This window comes from Rhinichthys klamathensis, unplaced genomic scaffold, assembly GCF_029890125.1.
Source record: "Rhinichthys klamathensis goyatoka isolate OS25496 unplaced genomic scaffold, OSU_Roscu_1.1 h1tg000018l_1, whole genome shotgun sequence".
NCBI lineage: Eukaryota > Metazoa > Chordata > Actinopteri > Cypriniformes > Leuciscidae > Rhinichthys > Rhinichthys klamathensis.
This window is the reverse complement of record NW_026606569.1, coordinates 3809409-3830000: the sequence shown is the minus strand read 5'-3', so window position 1 is coordinate 3830000 and position 20592 is coordinate 3809409. Positions and strand designations below refer to the sequence as shown.

The 20592-nt window shown below is 41.4% G+C and overlaps 3 protein-coding genes across 5 annotated transcripts in view; all 3 read left to right on the top strand.

Moving 5' to 3' along the window:
- The window catches only part of LOC130071063 (uncharacterized), a 3121-nt gene extending 1051 nt beyond the window's left edge, over nt 1-2070 (top strand). The window contains exons 2-3 of the mRNA XM_056235681.1: nt 315-1793; nt 1872-2070. Coding sequence (XP_056091656.1) covers nt 315-1717 — 1403 coding nt within the window. The 3' untranslated portion in view covers nt 1718-1793; nt 1872-2070. The remainder of the gene's footprint in view (nt 1-314; nt 1794-1871) is intronic.
- The window catches only part of cct2 (chaperonin containing TCP1, subunit 2 (beta)), a 285779-nt gene that overhangs the window by 69578 nt on the left and 195609 nt on the right, over nt 1-20592 (top strand). The window lies entirely within an intron of this gene.
- On the top strand, nt 2040-3717 carry LOC130071055 (uncharacterized). Its single transcript, XM_056235669.1, has 5 exons — nt 2040-2076; nt 2163-2267; nt 2396-2589; nt 2698-2839; nt 2929-3717. Exons 1-5 carry the CDS (start codon nt 2040-2042, stop codon nt 3501-3503), a joined length of 1053 nt encoding a protein of 350 aa, XP_056091644.1. The 3' UTR covers nt 3504-3717.

The window sequence follows — 20592 nt, the reverse complement described above, 5'->3', positions numbered from 1 at the left end:
CCGATACCGTGTAATCATTCATTTAAAGGCTCACCTTGCGAGATCTGTAAAATACAAAGGTGGGTACATTTTCTCAATATGACACACCATTTGTATATTGTTTGAATCTGTAGTTAATGTTTTGTTGTGTTTGTTTCCACAGGCTATTGCATGTACAAGTGCAACCTTGGTTGCAAGGCACAGGCTCACTTTCATTGTGTTTGTAAATCTGTTTTTTTTCCATAAGAATAGGTTAATCAATCATTTAAGTAAAAGCCATTGTATAGCACCTGGCAAAGAGCTCCAAACATTACTACCAGGATATACCCTGACAGCGCTTACCAGGAAAGAGGCTGAGACATCACTCACTGAAGATGACGATGGAACAGCACTTACCAGGAAAGAGGCTGAGACATCACTCACTGGAGATGACGATGGAACAGCACTTACCAGGAAAGAGGCTGAGACATCAATCACCAAAGGAGAGGTCAGAAAACCACTTACCGGAGAAAAGGATGGAACAGCACCATTGGCAAGCATAAAAACTCGCAGACAGCAAACAGTAATTTGCCCCAAATGCAACATGTGTATGAACAAAAGAAATATGTCCAAGCACATATTACGTAAGCATTCAGGTGTCCACACTCTGGATGTCACCTCAAACTCGCATCTGCCAAGCCAGTGCCTGGATCATCTAAATGGGATATTTGCTGTGGTTAAAACCATGCATGGATCAAGTGTGCCATTTCATGTCAAAAGAAAGATCTGGGGTAACACGCAACAAGTATACTGTGAATCACCTCAATGCCAGTCTAACCATGAATTGGCGCAACGCTCAAAGGTGGTCTCCTTTCAGTGCTCACATGTCAGGTCAGTCGACTACTGTTCATCAACTGCTGAAAGTGAGCACCTAAAAGAAGATGTTTTGTCAGAGATGGTTGCAAAGAAATGGTTTGGAGGAGACAGAAAGGCAGAGTGCCTGAAGCTTCAAAGTCTGGCAACATCTCAATCGGTCCCTTTGTCTGTTGAGACCACAGTTGGTGTGCCTACTTTCAAGCATTATGTTTCTGTGTTTGAACCAAAGGTTTCTTATTACTCACATTTAAGAAGAGTGATGGTGGTGTATAATGCTAGAACAAACTCTTGGCATTGCCCTTGCATTCAATCCCGACGTTCGTGTCCACATAAGTTCATTGCTAAGTGGCACCTATTTCAAAAGTACCCCGAACTCTTCAGAAGCAAAAAGAGCACAGAAACCTGCATTGAAGTGGACCAGACTACTCCAGAAAATGATGATGACTTGCCTGATGGTGGTACACACTACCCCCCAAATGGAACAATGCTAAAAAACATGGTTACATACCTCTATGAACAGAAGAAGATCCCAGCCATTCTTCCAAGAGAGCTTTGCTGTCAAGTCCATGACAACGCTTTTCCGAAACTGCTGGTTCCAGATGAGATGTTCTGTACCTTCTGTCATGACAAGACCCCACTCTCTGACCCAATTCTTATCACCTCAAAAGCTAGAATTGTTACAATGAATGGCGTAGTAGAAGGTAATATTAGTAATTTATTAATGACACTAATGGTGTATTCACTGCAATTCTTACTTTTGGAACGTGATTGTATGTTGTCTAATTTAAAGTATTTTCTGAAATGTAAAATATTTTTCAGACGTATCTACATTCTGCAAGAAGTGCATCATGTGTGGTGCCATGTACCGATATCAAGAATTTAAAGATCAACTACACAACTTCAATGACCATGTTCTGATAAGTCTCAATTTGTGTCTTTTTTTGAGGAGTTCACTTCAGGTAGTTATTGGAAGACTCGCCACCATTGTTGATTTGATTTCTATGCTTTACTTTAATATTTTATTTACTGTCATTTAGACCCATTCTGCAGTGAGTCGAGTTATTGACAGTCTGGAGAATCTTAACGATGTGAAGTATCCTTCGTCAGACACATGTCTTCATGCATACCTACATTTTGAGGCCCTCTGTGACAACACATACAACTTCTCGTGTGCTTCATGTGGCGACCATCCACCTGTTGTTATTATGGATTTACACAAGAAAGGAGTTTTTTCCATGGCTGGTAACTTTTGCATATATGACATACTTGACAAATATTTAAACCATTCAGTGCCCAATTTTTTTTATATTTCATTGTGTTTCTTATAGTGAGTGACATTGAAGAGACACCGAAGGATTTCAAAGGAATGGTAAACATTGAGGCGTTTTGGAACGCAGTGTCCCTGGAGATGATTGGACGGGGATTTGTGTCAAGTAATTGTGGATTCAATCCCATATTTCTTCGTATTTAGTTCTAATTTTAATTTTTTTCAATTCAAATGACAAGATTTTTAAAAAACAAAACTGAAATATTTATTTATACTAACCTTGTGTGTCCAAAGGTAATAATCAGAATCCATTCAAGGTACTGCCCTCCTACCATTTCTGGGCTCCTTGGATTGGGCACAAAACAAGGTCCTCCAATGAGGTGCTCAACGCAGAATTTGAAAAGATGAAGACTGCTAAGGTGTCTGAAGAGTCCCAAGTATACCATGTTACAGAAGATAGACTGATGGAGGAGCTCATGAACCAAAAGGTATATTTGTTTTGTATAATGTATTTTAATTATATGTTTTTGTTTAGTTTCACATGCATTTGTTTGGGGGCACATCAAAATGTATTTTCCTAATCCTACTTTGATCAGGTTGATGTTGTTCGTAAACTGTGCAAGGAATGTGGTCTTGACACAGTTGGATCAAAACTGGACCTCATTTCACGTTTGCGTAGTGAAATGCAAACACGGCACAGCTACGACAAGATTTTCCAGAAAATATGGGGTACATCAGGTCAGTGTTTTGTAAAGTGTAAATATATGCATTTCAAGTCTACATGGTTTGATTGCTCATCAGTTTTTTTTCCTCCTGTATTCATGTAGGTGGTTGGTGTGCCATAATGTGCCCTTGTGGTGTTGTGTACAGCCTAAAATTCCTGATTCGAGCTGAGAGCCCACGAGACTATGCAGATTTACTTCTGTCATGGAAACATCTTCCTAATATATGTATTTATGATTTTGCGAGAGGTTTGGTTGCACATACAAATGTGATTAGGGCCCCTGACATTGTTCCCTTTCAGCCTTTTGAGGGAAGATTGCTTGAGCCAACTACGGAAAACATCTCCATGGCCAGAGAGGGCAAGATATTTTCCCATCTGTCATGGCTCCGTGAAAAGAAAGAAACACCAGATGAAAATGGTCATCCTATTACTGGATCTGCTGACCACTATGTGTTGTACGACACGTTTCATGAGTCCAACACCAAAGACCCAAGGGACATCTTGAGGAAGATTTCTCTGGTTCCTGAGCTTGCTGGGAAGATAAATAGCCAAGTTGTGGAACAATTTTTTTCGCAAATGAGGAAAAACAATTATTTCCTGAATAACGCAGCACCAGCAACAAATATATTCCTTTTGAGAAGCATTGTACACCACCGCAATCAAAGGACTAACAATTAATTCATCAAAAGAGCCAGAAAGACATTTGTGACTGACACTGAATTCAATGACTATGGCCAGGCAGTTCTATGTTCCGGTAAGTCACTTGCAATCTCATGTTTTTACATTCTAGTTGTAACATACTGTTTGATTTCATGGTTTTGTAGCTTAAAATGCACATATCATAAATAATAAAAGATTACACAAATTAGGAAAATATCACCGGGCAAAATCACAGAACTTAAAACGGTTGTTACGTCACACGTCGATGTATTACTCATAGCCCATTAGGGTTCACACAGAATAATTGATATTCACTGGTTTACATAATACATTATAGCACCCAAAACATTTCATGAGTGTGACCTATCACACACTGAAACACAAAACACAAAATATATCTTGGAATTTATCACATTTCAAACAAATATAAAGCCTGTGTTACTATTTCTTTATGAATCATAATTTGTTGACTTTGTTCAAAGGTTCTCAACAAACAGATTCAAAAACCGCAACAAATTCAAAAACCGGTCTAAACAAACAGGCCAGCCTAAGTTTAAGCCACACCCATGATGGAAAGGGTATGTATAACATTATTTATTGTTATATATCATAAATGTTTTATTAATTATTTTAATAATTATATTTTTGTTCCTGCAACATTAGACAAAACAAACATGATATTTAAAAAGTGGAGACTAAGTATGTGTATAAGTATATATTAAAGTATATATATTTTTAGACCACACATATGCAAAATTGGGTTCTTTACAGATGTTTTGTTATCTGAAAAACGTATGTACAAGGTTAAACTGTTTGTTTATAAAAAGTAAATTCATGTTCCTAAATTGTAATTGAGTACTCAATGACATGCATCAAGAATGTATTAATGTACACTGATAAATGTATACTCCATCAAATGAGTTAACAATGTCTTCAACAACATTAATCTAATTTCAGCAACAGAACCTGAAAACCAATGTGGTGAGCACTGTCAAGAGTTGATTCTACCAGTAAACCTCAAGCCTTCTCGATCATGCTGGACTCTGGGACATCATCCTCTTCAGGAGCAGTTGGTACACATGAACTTTATATCGAACACCTTTTCATATGTATCTCACAATCTTTGTTTTGCATTATTTTGTCATACATAATTTTAGTGTTTGCTTTAAAAAATTTCAGATAAACTATGTCCTGGATCAGAGTAAGCCCGGGAATGAGCTGATTGTGAAAGATGGAGTAACATGCATCACCAGATTAGACTTTCAAACCCTCGGCCTGAAAAAAGAATTGGAATCCACGGTCGGTAAACACACAATGAGTACTTGCAGCAAATACACTTTTACGAATGATTAGTATAAATAATATATTTAATTTATAGGTCGGAAATGGATGTTTTAGGATACTCAGAGAGATTCTACAGTTGCAGGTTCGATGTTATATTTATTGTAAATTTGGAGAGGAATTTTTTTTTATTTCAAGGCATTTATCTTATTGGAATGATTGACATTCTGCAGGGAAAAGACGTTTTCATCATTGATCTCTATGTTCCTCCAACTTGGCTCCCACCCATTAATCAATCTCCCCTTTCCAGTTTTCCGGTAAGAAACAGTTTTCGTGAAATCAGACTGTGAATGTCAGTTTGCTGCTTTATTGGGACACATAGGTTTTGCAAACAGGGTGACACTTGGGCAAATCACTGAGTCCTGTTTGCTCTAGCAGCTATGTATGTCGTCTGTATGCTAAATTAAAGTAGAAGTAAGGGTGACATGTAAGGATTTCAGTTACATCAACAAAAGTGTTGACCAGTATTTAACCACCATCATCCTTTTAGTACATGACAGTACAATTTTTTTGCCTCTTTTAATTAGGTGAATTCGCACATGAAAGATGCCTTGATTATTCCATTGTGGACCCCTGGGCACTACACGCTGTGTGTAAGTTATGCAAACTTAGTTCCTATTGTGTATATTACAAGCCACATAGGTTTAATATGCTATTGGCCTGTGTTTCATATCAACACATCATTAATTGATAATATCACTTTCCTGGTAGCCTGGCATGCCAGACCTACATCAAGATGTTAGGTCTGGGAACTCTCCATTGGCATACCTCAATCCGAGGGGCGGGATAAACGGTTACCTTTCAAAATCCCTCTGCACGCAATAGGATAGCGCTACAACCAACCAGAGCAACGAACGGTTGTGGATGAGTGAGTCCCATGCGTTTTTCCACCAGCGGAGCTAATTGATATATTAAACTTTTGCCGTATCAGGACGGCAAAAATCCGAACACATCTTCCTTTTTTAAGAATGACTTGAGTGACGTTCTCTTAACTCAAAGTCCTCCAGAGTCGCGGCCAAAGCCGATTCGAAAGACCGCTGCATCTTCATTGTTTTCAAGTAGCAGGGAAATCACCAATGTAAATCACGCGGAACGTCATGAACTGTGCCGTCATTGTGTTAAGCCCGCCCGCCGACTCTATACACGATGTGATTGGCCTGACCAGTTTTTGGTTTTTCCAGCTCAAAAGTCTATGGAGAGTTGCTAGACCACACTGGCTGCGAAATTATTTTCGCTGCCGCTAGGGTGCGTCTAGATTTCTAGGCTACTTTCCTGGTGCTTTATATATGGAATTTTGAAATGCTCTGTCTGCCCACAGCCCTTGTCAACTGGGCAAGGATTTAATCTATACTTGACACAGTTGGTGACTGGTTAACATGTACACAGGATTTAATCCATAGACAATGAAATAATATTAAAATGTTAATCTTATATTTTGAATTCTAACAATGTAATGTTTGGTTAGAGCTCACTAAATTTGGGAGTGTTAGTCTGCTAGGTCATTGTTCTATTGTCACTATAAGTTATCTACTTTTCATCAAGAGTGCATGTTCTCTATAGGTTTTGAGACCACAACAACAAGAAATGTTGTTACTGGACTCCAAATATCCATACAAACCACAAGGGTTTCAACATGAGGGATATCAAAATGTTATAAGGTCATCTGAGGAATGCATGTTATTTGGCGGTCACGTTCCCTTGACCTATAGACGTTACCTAATGGTCCTGTTCTGCTGACCATATACAGTATGTTCTGTTTTTGCGTGTTTCTGGCCATGTTCCTTGGTCCTTGTGTGTGTGTGTATATATATACACTCACCGGCCACTTTATTAGGTACACCTGTCCAACTGCTCGTTAACACTTAATTTCTAAGCAGCCAATCACATGGCGGCAACTCAGTGCATTTAGGCATGTAGACATGGTCAAGACAATCTCCTGCAGTTCAAACCGAGCATCAGTATGGGGAAGAAAGGTGATTTGAGTGACTTTGAACGTGGCATGATTGTTGGTGCCAGAAGGGCTGGTCTGAGTATTTCAGAAACTGCTAATCTACTGGGATTTTCACGCACAACCATCTCTAGGGTTTACAGAGAATGGTCCGAAAAAGAAAAAACATCCAGTGAGCTGCAGTTCTGTGGGCGGAAATGCCTTGTTGATGCTAGAGGTCAGAGGAGAATGGCCAGACTGGTTCGAGCTGATAGAAGGGCAACAGTGACTGAAATAACCACTCGTTACAACCGAGGTATGCAGCAAAGCATTTGTGAAGCCACAACACGCACAACCTTGAGGCGGATGGGCTACAACAGCAGAAGACTCCACCGGGTACCACTCATCTCCACTACAAATAGGAAAAAGAGGCTACAATTTGCAAGAGCTCACCAAAATTGAACAGTTGAAGACTGGAAAAATGTTGCCTGGTCTGATGAGTCTCGATTTCTGTTGAGACATTCCAATGTTAGAGTCAGAATTTGGCGTAAACAGAATGAGAACATGGAACCATCATGCCTTGTTACCACTGTGCAGGCTGGTGGTGGTGGTGTAATGGTGTGGGGGATGTTTTCCTGGCACACTTTAGGCCCCTTAGTGCCAATTGGGCATCGTTTAAATGCCACGGCCTACCTGAGCATTGTTTCTGACCATGTCCATCCCTTTATGGCCACCATGTACCCATCCTCTGATGGCTACTTCCACCATGTCACAAAGCTCTAATCATTTCAAATTGGTTTCTTGAACATGACAATGAGTTCACTGTACTAAAATGGCCTCCACAGTCACCAGATCTCAACCCAATAGAGCATCTTTGGGATGTGGTGGAACGGGAGATTCGCATCATGGATGTGCAGCCGACAAATCTGCGGCAACTGTGTGATGCCATCATGTCAATATGGACCAAACTCCCTGAGGAATGCTTCCAGCACCTTGTTGAATCTATGCCACGAAGAATTGAGGCAGTTCTGAAGGCAAAAGGGGGTCCAACCCGTTACTAGCATGGGGTACCTAATAAAGTGGCCGGTGAGTGTATATATATATATATAAAATCAAAATATAAATGAAAGTCAAAAGCACATTTTTAGTCAAACCTGGAAACAAATCCTGTTCAAATAGGCTATATGGGCCATTCTACAGAATTGGTTCAAAGTTAGAGTTGTAAACTACTTGAAAATTTTTTTGTCTTTTTCCAAAAATGTCTTGGTAGGCAAATACATTTTATCATACATATTTCAAAGTTAAGGATTCATTATTTTGTTATACACTCACCTAAAGGATTATTAGGAACGCCTGTTCAATTACTCATTAATGCAATTATCTAATCAACCAATCACATGGCAGTTGCTTCAATGCATTTAGGGGTGTGGTCCTGGTCAAGACAATCCCCTGAACTCCAAATTGAATGTCAGAATGGGAAAGAAAGGTGATTTAAGCAATTTTGAGCGTGGCATGGTTGTTGGTGCCAAACGGGTCGGTCTGAGTATTTCACAATCTGCTCAGTTACTGGGGTTTTCATGCACAACCATTTCTAAGGTTTACAAAGAATGGTGTGAAAAGGGAAAAACATCCAGTATGCGGCAGTCCTGTGGGCGAAAATGCCTTGTTGATGCTAGAGGTCAGAGGAGAATGGGCTGACTGATTCAAGCTGATAGAAGGCAACTTTGACTAAAATAACCACTCGTTACAACCGAGGTATACAGCAAAGCATTTGTGAAGCCACAACATACACAACCTTGAGGCGGATGGGCTACAACAGCAGAAGACCCCACCGGGTACCACTCATCTCCACAACAAATAGGAAAAAGAGGCTACAATTTGCAAGAGCTCACCGAAATTGGACAGTTGAAGACTGGAAAAATGTTGCCTGGTCTGATGAGTCTCGATTTCTGTTGAGACATTCAGATGGTAGAGTCAGAATTTGGCGTAAACAGAATGAGAACATGGATCCATCATGCCTTGTTACCACTGTGCAGGCTGGTGGTGGTGGTGTAATGGTGTGGGGGATGTTTTCTTGGCACACTTTAGGCCCCTTAATGCCAATTGGGCATTGTTTAAATGCCACGGCCTACCTGAGCATTGTTTCTGACCATGTCCATCCCTTTATGGCCACCATGTACCCATCCTCTGATTGCTACTTCCAGCAGGATAATGCCCCCACAGTCACCAGATCTCAACCCAATAGAGCATCTTTGGGATGTGGTGGAACGGGAGCTTCGTGCCCTGGATGTGCATCCCACAAATCTCCATCAACTGCAAGATGCTATCCTATCAATGTGGGCCAACATTTCTAAAGAATGCTTTCAGCACCTTGTTGAATCAATGCAGCGTAGAATTAAGGCAGTTCTGAAGGCGAAAGGGGGTCAAACACAGTATTAGTATGGTGTTCCTAATAATCCTTTAGGTGAGTGTAGCTTGCATCGGAACAAACACTATAACATCTTAGTTGATTAGTTTATTGACAAAACATACTATATATTTAACATATGAGCAGAAACTGCTAACAAAGACTTATTTGATGTCTATTTTAGAGTTAAAACTTTACAATCTGTCCAAAACTAGTCACACACACACACACACACACACACACAGAAACATGATTCAAATTTAAACAGTAGGCTATTTTTGCGTTTACAGACACTAACGTTATTATATATCGCGATTAGAACAAAGCACAAGAATAAAACACTTACAGCTCAGCTCGTTCCTCGAAGTGAAAATAAACCAGCACTTGTTTTGAGGTAGGTAAATGTCCCAGGATTATTCCTCACAGCCGCCAAAGATGACAGTACATTAATCTGACTAAATATAGTGTGTTTACCGAGTTTATGTGGGCGTTTACACGTCTCAATGTGTTGCTTCAGAGCATTAGCGTTTGAATAGCGCTCGCTCTCCGTGGGCGTGTCACATTAGGAAAATGAGCTGAGAGAAAGATAATGAGAACGGCTGACACTTCTCTCTTTTTATATAGATTACATAAACAGAGAATTTTAGTTTTAAATTAGATAATTTAAAAGTACAAACTTAAATGATCATAAACATATATTGCTCATGTCTGGGTGAATAGTATTAGCTGAGTTTTGTTTAAGTTTATTTTTAATTTTTTTATTGGTATTTAACAAGACAACACATAATGATACATTCAATTAAAAATAAGAAATTACAGACTGTCTCAATTTAAACCCTTCCAGAACCCTCCCACCCACAAAAAAAATAATAATGATAATAATAATAATAATAATAGAAAATAAATTGATTAGAATAAACATTCCTCTCTCTAGTAATGGTCCTTCCTCGTTCCAGTAGCAGTCAATTATTGTGTAATAGCATTAGTGTCAGGAGAACAAAGTAAACCTTTTATGTAGTCTAGGACAGGTTCCCAGGTCTTCTGAAAAGTTTTAAGGGATCCTGAAAGCAAAAATCTTAACTTCTCAAGGTTTATACAGCTAAAAACTTCTTGGATCCACCTGTCGTGCGATGGGGGAGTCACATGTTTCCATTTGAGAAGAATGGCTCGTCTAGCTAAAACAGAAGTAAAGGCAATAACCTGGCGAGATAAGATAGACAAGTCAGGTCTCGAAGGAATGCCAAAAAGAGCAGTCAGGGGGTTGGGGTCCAACTCTATGTTAAGAGCATTATTAAGTGTATCAAAAACATTGGACCAAAAGTCTGTCATCCGAGGACAGCTCCAGAACATATGAAGATGATTAGCAGGAGACTGCTTGCAACGATGACAAGCATCACTCACATCTGGGAAAATTTTTGCCAATATGGCATTAGTTAGATGAGCTCGGTGGAGCACCTTACATTGCAATAGGCCATGTCTGGCACATATGGAAGAGCATTGGACTAATCTTAGAATTTCGTCCCATTGATCATCGGTAATAGAAACACCCAGGTCATTCTCCCACAACTCTCTCAGAGAAACAGTAGGGTCTACATTAAGTGTACTTATTAAGTTGTAAATAACTGAAATTAGATGTTTCCGGCCCTGCAGTGAGAAAATGTTCAAGAGGGCATTCAGGCGGACGGTTGGGAAAGTGGGGAAACAGCTTCTGAACAAAGTGTCTAATCTGGAAGAAACGAAACAAATGACTATTGGGCAGATTGTACTTAGCGGACAAAGACGAAAAGGAAAATGTTTCCTAAACTGGACCCAAATGTTGATAGTGTTAGTGACAATTGGATTAGTTGATATTTTACTAATAGCTAAGGGAAGTTGAAAACAAATAACAGAATACAAAGTGCCTTTCGTTGAGGCAATCTCTGAATGGACCCAAGGGGGGCATTTATCAGTGTGGACAGAAATGTTCCAATAAAGAATCAATGTTACAAGCCCAGTAATATTGTTGAAAGTTGGGAAGTGCAAGTCCTCCTTTAGACTTGGGGAGCTGAAGAATTGATTTCTTGAGTCGCGCCGGTTTGTTTCCCCAGATAAATGAACGCAAAATACCATCAAATTTTGTAAAAAAAAGACTTATTAATGCAAATTGGAATATGTTGAAAAAGATAAAGGAATTTGTGTAAAATAACCATTTTAACTAGATTAATGCGACCCACAAGAGATAAAGGAAGTGAAGTCCATCTAGACATGTCTAACTAGATGCTTAAATGAATTTGTGAAAGAAACCCCCAAGTATTTAAATCCACCTGAAGCTATCTTAAAGGGAAAAAGAGAGTATGAGAGCTTACTGGCCTCAGGGTTGACAAAAAACAGTTCACTTTTTTGCAAATTTATCTTGTAACCGGAGACACGGCTGAATTTGTCTAGAATGTCTCAAATTACTGGCAAGGACGAGATAGGGTTAGAGATATACAGTAAAAGGTCATCAGCATAGAGAGAAAGTTTATGAACTAAGCCATAACGCGATATTCCCTTAAAACCATTGTGGCTACGAAGCCAAATAGCTAGAGGCTCTATAGCGAGGTTAAAAAGTAAAGGGGAGAGGGGGCAGCCCTGACGTGTCCCGCGCTATAGAGAAAAAAGGGGTGAATGCAAGCCATTAGTGTGTACAGAAGCAACCGGTGATGAATAAAGAAGTTGAATCCAAGAAATAAAATTAGCGTCAAACCCGAACTTCTCTAAAATAAAAAATAAATAATCCCATTCAACTCTGTCGAATGCCTTCTCGGCATCTAAAGACAGAATTATTTCCGGTGACTCAGATGGGGGAGAACAGAGAATATTAAGAAGCCTCCTAGTATTGATGAACGAATGTCTCCCTGGTGTAAAACCTGTCTGATCTAGGCAAATTAAAAATGGTAGTACCAATTAAAGACGAGAGGATAAGACTTTAGCTAAAATCTTCAAATCAACATTAAGGAGTGATACTGGTCTATAACTGCCACATGCGGTGGGGTCCTTATCTTTCTTAAGAAGCAGGGAAATGGAAGCCTCACATAAGGTCGGAGGGAGGTGGCCTTCCTTAAAAGAATCATTGTATAGCCTTGCTAAGGTAGGGGTTAGTGAGTAGAGAAAAGATTTGTAAAACTCAGTTGTGAAGCCATCTGGGCCAGGGTACTTTCCAGATTGCATAGATTTAATCGCCTCTTGTATCTCCAACTCAGTGATTGGACCACCTAAATTGTTGGCATGGCCTTCATCAATTTTCGGAAAAGTTAGTGAGAGAAAATCAAAGCTTGCTGAAGAATTTGAGGAGCTCTCCGACATATACATGTAGCTGTCAGGATTCAGACACGGAGATCGAGGTAAGTGAATCTTCACAACTTTATTTACAGGTGACAAACGTGCATGGTGAATACTGTGAATTCAGATACAGCTTCTGTGAAGATCTCTCGGTGCGGGGGAAACAGCAGGTAAGCCACATAACTTGAGGAAAGTTGAAACAACACAGTCTCAGTTCATTAATCCTTATCTTCTTACAATCAGATATGATCGGAGTCAAACGGCTTCGATGAGAATATGAAACTCAGGAGAACACTGGATCACAGACGTCAAAAGATCAGATCTGGAGACACCAACACAAAGTCACAAAGGTTAGTGATTCTCAAAAGGGTATACGTTACATCAGGGGAAACTCAGGGGAAGCAATGGTTCAGGATACAACGGGATAAGGTCAGTTCCTGTTGGAGGCTTGACATAGACTGGAGCTATCGTGAGTGTTTTAAGTGTTGGTTAATGAGGTTGTTGATAGTGACCAGGTGTGGGTGATTAGTACTCTGGAGAGAGCGATCTCTGTGTGGTGGACGGAACCGAGCGTGATTGGTCCCTGACAGTAGCATAGTAGTCTAAAAATATAGAATTAATCCCCTTTTGATCTGATATCAATTCACTTGTTGTTGATTTGACTTTCGAAATCCACCTAGAGGCACTAGTCGTGCGAGCTTGGTGAGCCAAGAGCTTCCCCGCTTTGTCACCGTGTTCAAAAAAACGTTGCCTACATTGTCTAAGGTGCCTTGCTGTTATATTTGTCATTAGAAGATCATATTCTGCATGCAACTGTACCCGTTCAGAATAAAGGGGAGGGGAGGGGAGGGGAGGGGAGGGGAGGGGAGGGGGAGGAGGCATAAAGTGCATCTAACTTGTAAAGATCATCTGCAATAGTAGACAGTCTAGATGTTTCAGTATTCCTTAAATGTGAAACATACGAGATTACCTGCCCTCGAATAAAAGCCTTGAAAGCCTCCCAAAGAGTGAGACTATTGATATCTGGAGTCTGATTAAGTTCAAAATATAAATTAATCTGAGAAGCAACAAAATCTTTAAAGGGGGGGTGAAATGCTATTTCATGTGTAGTGAGTTTTTTACACTGTTAAAGAGTTGGATTCCCATGCTAAACATGGACAAAGTTTAAAAAATTAAGTTGTACGTTTGATTGAGTATTTCTGTTCTCAAAATACTCCTTCCTGGTTGTCACAAGTTTCGGAAAGTTTTTTTCGAGTATGGGCGCGTATGACGTCAGATGCGCCAGAATTTCCTTATACAGTCCTAAGGGCACTTCTCTCGGAAGGGCGCGCGCGCAGCTGTAGAGCGATAGCCGTAACCTATGCCCATCAAAGCGCTGTGCATCGGCTGTGCTCGAATATGTCACCAAAGAAGTGTGTTTTCGGTTGCCAAGGCAAGACAACACTGCACAGATTCCCAAAGAATCAAGCGTTAAGGGACCAGTGGATGGAGTTTGTTTTTCCAGAACATCAACACAGTTGTGCAAGTGTTCTTGTTTGTTCCATGCATTTCGAGGATGATTTTTTTTAAAACAAAGCCCAGTTCGAAGCCGGATTTGCTAATCGTTTAGTTCTCAAGGATGGAGCAGTCCCAACACTAAAGGTTAACGGTCTTGCATTGGAACCGCAGGCGGTGAGTAGAACTGCTTCAAATATCATCTGTGTGTGTCTATCGGCGTGTAACTTAAGCACAGCAAGTAGGCTAAACAACATGATCACGAATAGTTAATGTATCTATGGAGCATGCGATGTATGTTGTGTGTTTGTTTAAATACATTTGTTTAGGTGGCTACTGTAGGTGTCTGTTTGTTTATTGTAAAACCAAATCATGTCTTCATAAACCACGAGTAGACACAAATGTTCTAAAACTTTGCGCGCTCGTGATTATTTAGCTCCGCCCACATGGCAGGCCTCCACCCGCTCGGCTTTTCCCGGAAAGACTCGGTACAGCCTATCTTTCTTTTATAAATATAATAAAACTAAAGACTTTTTGGAGATATGATGGATGCAATATTACTCTATAGGTACTCAAGATTAACATGAGATTGACTGAAACTGAGTGTTTCACCCCCACTTTAAATTTATTGTCTGATAATCTAGAAGAGTCAAATCTCCAAGTAGGAGGTGCGAGTCTACCAGGTGAAAAGACGACATCAATAGACCCAGGAGCATGATCGGAAATGACTGCTGTGTGATATGTACATGTAGTAACAGAGTTTAACAATTTGTTATCCAGGAGAAAGAAATCAATCCTCGAGAATGTGTGATGAACGTGTGAAAAGTACGAAAAAACTTTATCTTGAGGATGTTTAACCCTCTGGGGACCAGAAACGCGCCGGCGCGTTTTGCTCGTTTTTTTTCACATAGCAGAAAAATAGACTTAAAGTACTACCATCATTTCTGTTCATATAGAGTTAAGAAATATGAGAAAATAATCTGTTAAATGTCTACTTTTTTATGTGCCCACATACAATCGAAATAAAATATTGTGCTTTTGTAAAATAAAGAAAATAAACAGGGTGTGCGTTCTGCCTCTCGGTCACCGTGAACTTTTTTTCTGGAGCACGTCTCTAATCTTCAACACAACTCAGCTAATACTATTCACCCAGCCATAAGCAATATATCTTTTAAATCATTTGAGTTTGTACTTTTAAATGATCCGATTCAAAACTAAAATTATTATTCTCCGTTTATGTCATCTATATAAAAAGAGAGACGTGTCAGCCCATCTCATTATCGTTCTCTCAGCTGATTATCTGTGGTAATGTGACACGCCTACGGAGAGCACGCGCTATTCAAACGCAAATATGTGAAGCAACACATTGAGACGCGTTAACGCCCATGAACTCTGAAAACACACATTATTTTTTAGTCAGATTAATCTACTGTCGTCTTGCGCGGCTATATGTGGAACAATCCTGGGACATTTACCACTGGGTTATTTTCACTTCGAGGATGAACAGATTCAGCTGAGAAGTAAGTGTTTTTTGCAAGTGCTTTGTTCTAATCGCGATATAGAATAACGTAGTGTCTGTAAACGGAAAAATAGCATACTGTTAAATGTGAATCATGTTTGTGTCACACAGTTTGTGTGTGTGTGTGTGAATGAATGAATGAACGCACAGATACGCACTGTTACAGACTAAATAACAGACAACATTTCGTTGACTCGTTTTGGATAAAGTTTTTACTCTAAAATAGACATCAAATAAGCTTTTTTAGGAGTTTCTGCTCATATGTTAAATATATAGTATGTTTTGTCAATAAACTAATCAACTAAGATGTTATAGTGTTTGTTCAAGCTATATCAAAATAATGAATCCTCAACTTTGAAATATGTATGATCAAACTAAGACATTTATGGAGAAAGACAATTTTCTTTTCAAGATGTTTCCAACTCTAACTTTGAACTGAAATAAAACCATGTCTATATGGTGAAGGGTGTGTGATAGAAGTGTCCAGACGTATGCACCCTGTATTTTCCTTATAATATCCAAACAATCTAAAAGCCATTCTTTTTTAAATCTCCTCATTCTTTGTGCAAGGCTCCTGTAATGATATGGCCTGATAGCACCTAATAGGGCCATTATGGGAGGGTCTTTGTCTTTCTCAGGTGTGGAATGCCATACATATTAATGAGAGATCAAGCCTCCTGCATAAAGCTTTCTCAAACAAAACACGTCATTAAAAATGTAAAAGACTTTATTGACTTATCTGAATGAGTAGTCAGGATGATTCTCACATAGTTTTGGAGCAAATATTCTAGGCTATGTGATACAATTTTCAAAAGTCTTGTGAAGAAATAATCAATATGTGTTTTGTGGTCTTATTTCAGCAACTTTCATTTTTATTTTTTTCAATAACCACGCATAAACATTATTCTATTAAAAATACAAACATGTACATACATGTTGCTCAGATCTCATGGTAGCCAAGTTTGTGCTATATAGAGTGAATTTACACCTTTGCCATTAACATGTTTATAAATAACTGAAAAAAGCACAAATGTCAGTGCATGTCAAAACATCCCAAGGGCCCCAAAAACACTCTGGTCCCCAGAGGGTTAAGTCTCCAGGGGTCAGAGAGTCCCAACTGAGAGGCATATTCCGATATTACTTTGGCCGACTTGGATAAAACAGATTGCTTAAAAGAAGACCTATCAAATGAAACATCCTGGACCAGATTGAAATCCCCCCCCACAAATTACACAGTAGTACTGTCATAATATAAGTGCAATATAGTATTTATATACATGCAGTAAATGGCCAACTAAAAATGAATAAGTAGGTACCAATGCATTAGTTAAAAAAAAGAAGAAGAAAAAAGAGAGAAACAGCCAGCAAAACTGCAAATATCTACGTATGAAACACACATTGAACTTGATATGAAACATGAAATTCAAAGTTATTGTGGCCACATATCCAGTGGCCTAGACCAGATCAAGCACGTGGTCCAACATAATATTAGTAAAAATGCAGTGAATGGCCCACTTTCAAACTAAGTCAGTAAGTCCAAATGTTCTCGTGAAAATTACAAACAAAGCAAACAAGCGCAAAAATAAACCATATGAATATAACATATGTGCACCCATTTACATATAAGCCAGAACACAATCTATGCAGCCCATGTGTTTGAAATGTGCAACTGACAGTCAGAGGTTAAAGTGAAAAGGAAAAGGATATGTGGGACGAATTGCATTACAAAGGAGAGTCAGCTCGGGCAGAAGCCACGTACTCTTCAGCCTCAGTCACCGACGAGAACGACCTCTTATTCCCATCTATGGTCCTGATGGACAGCCTCGCAGGGAAAAGTAGAGTTGGTCTAAGTCCCAGGTTATACAGGTTATGCCCGAGCTGACTCTCCTTTGTGATGTGACTCTCCTTTGCGCATAGTCCTCGTATATAGCAATGGGGTTACCTTGGAACATCAACTTGCCTCTTTTAACTCGAGCTTCGTGAATAATCCGCTATTTTTGCTGATAGCGGTGAATCCAGATGATGACAGCGCGCGGCTTTTCTCCGGCCGCGGGTTTGTTGACGAGAGCTCTATGGGCCCGATCGATCTCCGGTGGAGAAGGCAAAACATCCTCTCCCATGACGTCAAACAAGAGCTGAGAAAAGTAGGCAGAAGGACGGGGTCCCTCAATCGATTCCAGTAGACCAACTGTAGACCAACTATGCGAATGTTATTACGGCGGCTGCGAGATTCAAGATCCGAAACTTTAGCTAGCAGCTTAGCGTTGCTGCCAGACAGTGCGGTACGAATCGCCTCCAGCGCGAGCACGCGTTAATCCAGAGCATTTGCACTGGACTCAAGAGAAGCAATCTTGTAGGAATGGTCAGATACCGCTGATTGAACGCAGTCTATCTTGGCCTCGAGTGAGGATATGGACGACTTAAATTCGGACAAGAGGGCCTGGCGATGTTCATCCAACAGTTTAGCAATCCCCGTCATATTGAGCTCGCCGGAATCGCCGTCAGCGAGGTCCGTTTTGGTTTCTTTTCTGCTTTGCTTACTCGATTTGGAGGTCATGTTAACGAAGGGATACAAGTTTCATCCGTGTGAACCGTTTAAAACTGAAATAAACGTGTAGATTGGCTCAAACGAAACAGTAAAAGCGGGAGGAACACGCAAACACGTCTAATCCATCTGCCTTCCGGAAGTCGACCAGTTTTGTTTAAGTTTGGAGACGTGCTCCAGAAAATAAGTTCACGGATACGGAGAGGCAGAACGCACACCCTGTTTATTTTCTGTATTTTACAAAAGCACAATATTTTATTTCGATTGTAGGTGGGCACATAAAAAAGTAGACATTTAACAGTTTATTTTTTAATATTTCTTAACTCTGTATGACCAGAAATGATGGAGTAGTTTAAGTCTATTTTTCTGCTATGTGAAAAAAATCTGCCAAAACGCACCGGTGCGTTTGCCGTCCCCAGAGGGTTAAGGAGCGGCTTCCAGACGCTCCAAAAGAGGACATCAAACACGAGACATGACAGACTGGGAAACAGACACAAACCAACAAAACATGACAAATAAAAGCAACGGCATACAAGAATGTACAATAATGGGGTTGGGATGCATCAATAAAAATAACAAACAAGGGAGGGGACGAGGGGAGGAGGGGGGGGGGGGGGGGGGGGCGGGGGAACAAGAAAGTTCATAGGGGGTTGACCTAGGGGGTTGACCAGGGAGGGTAGGAGGACTGAGAGTCTTGGGTTTACGGGACGAGGGTTGAGGACGAGGAATCCGGGCTGACTTAGACGGAGAGACACGTGGAGAAGCCTTGGGGGAACCAGACTGGGACAGGGGGACACGTGGAGAAGTGCTAGGAGAACTAGACTGGGACGGGGAAGGAGACGGTACAGGACAAAAGACAGGGCGAGATGTAGGCGATTGTGGGGCGGAGATGGGCAACACTGTGGCTGGCTGAAGAGCAGGAAAGGGGTCAGTAGAACCAGAAGCAGAACCAGAAACAGTGCTCATCACATCAGATTCAGAAGAGGCGCTACTCATGTCAGACTCTGAACCTGCGATGTCCGCAGCTGACACTGGGACCGAGTTGACGGGAACAGATCCTAGAACAGTGTTGTCTGAAACCGGCTCGGGAACAGGATCCACTCACCCTGGGGCGAGTTTGGAAGGTTGACGCTCTTCCTGTTGAGGGGAGTAGACAACCAGCATTGTTCAAGGGGATCCGGTTGACGCTTGGCAGGAAAGGACAAACTGTCACAGTGTCTGGTTTGTGTTTCCTGGGTAACCACTAGAGGTCCTCTTCCCGCACGGTGTCCCACACTCTGTTACTACATTTCCCATGATCCTGTCTGTCACTGAGTGTTCATTGTGTTCAGCTGTTTCTCGTCACCTCGTTTAGCACTTGTGTATATATACCCTGTTAGTTTCAGTGTTTGTTACGGAGTCCTTGTATTATGTCCCCCACACTTCCGGTATTTGTATCTGTCTGGTTCTTGTCTGTATTTCATGTTTTGGATTGCCTTATTGGACTTTTGACCCTTGCCTGGACTGGTTTGTGAGTACGGATTACCCATTAAATATACTGCTTTTGGATCTTACGTTTCCTGTGTGTGTGTATCGTGACAGAAGGACTCCGTCATGAATAGATCCAGCGGTATGGGTTTTCGTGCCTCTTCCCCAGCCACCGCGAGGGAGAGGAAGCAGCAGAGGGGGAGTTCGCAATCTGGGGAGGTGCCGCCTCGGATGAATATTTTCGAGTGCTTCGCATTATGGGCTCGCATTACGGAGGAGACCGTGGCGGTAGAATCTCCCGAGCCCCCTTCCATCGAACACGGACGATCGTTTGAGGGAACTCGGTTGGCCAGGAGGAGGGTCCCTCTTCCGGGGGTCCCAGTTCCGGTGGTCCCGAAACGGAGGAGGAGAAGGAAGACTTCCTCCGTGACAGTTCCGGTGGTCCCTGTTTCGGTGGTCCCAGTTTCGGTGGTCCCGAGTCCGGTGGTCCCGAGTCCGGTGGTCCCGGAGGTCGACCCCGTGCAGCCCGCTGTCAGCCCTGAGGTCTTCTCGGAGCTGCCCACCATCAGTCCCGCCACGGCCAAGAGGGCTGTGTTCCTCTTTTATGCAGTGGCGGTACTGCATGCGTGGAGGAGACACAGCACGCCTGCCGAACCACAGCTTCACGTCAGCTCTGCCAATCCTGCACTTCACGTCAGTCCTGCCATGGCCAGGAAGGCCGTGTTCCTTTTTTATGTAGTGGCAGTTCTGCAGGCATGGAGGAAGCAGAGGAGTTCTGCCGAGCCAGAGACTGTCCACATCACGTCTGCCGAGCCAGAGACTTTTCACGTCACGTCTGCCCAGCCAAAGAATGTTCAAGTCACGTCTGCCCAGCCAGAGAATGTTCAAGTCACGTCTGCCCAGCCAGAGAATGTTCAAGTCACGTCTGCCCAGCCAGAGAATGTTCACGTCACGTCTGCCCAGCCAGAGACTGTTCACGTCACGTCTGCCCAGCCTGAGACTGTTCCTGAGCCGGAGCCAGTGTCTGCTGTTCCTGAGCCGGAGCCAGTGTCTGCTGTTCCTGAGCCGGAGCCAGGGTCTGCTGTTCCTGAGCCGGAGCCAGTGTCT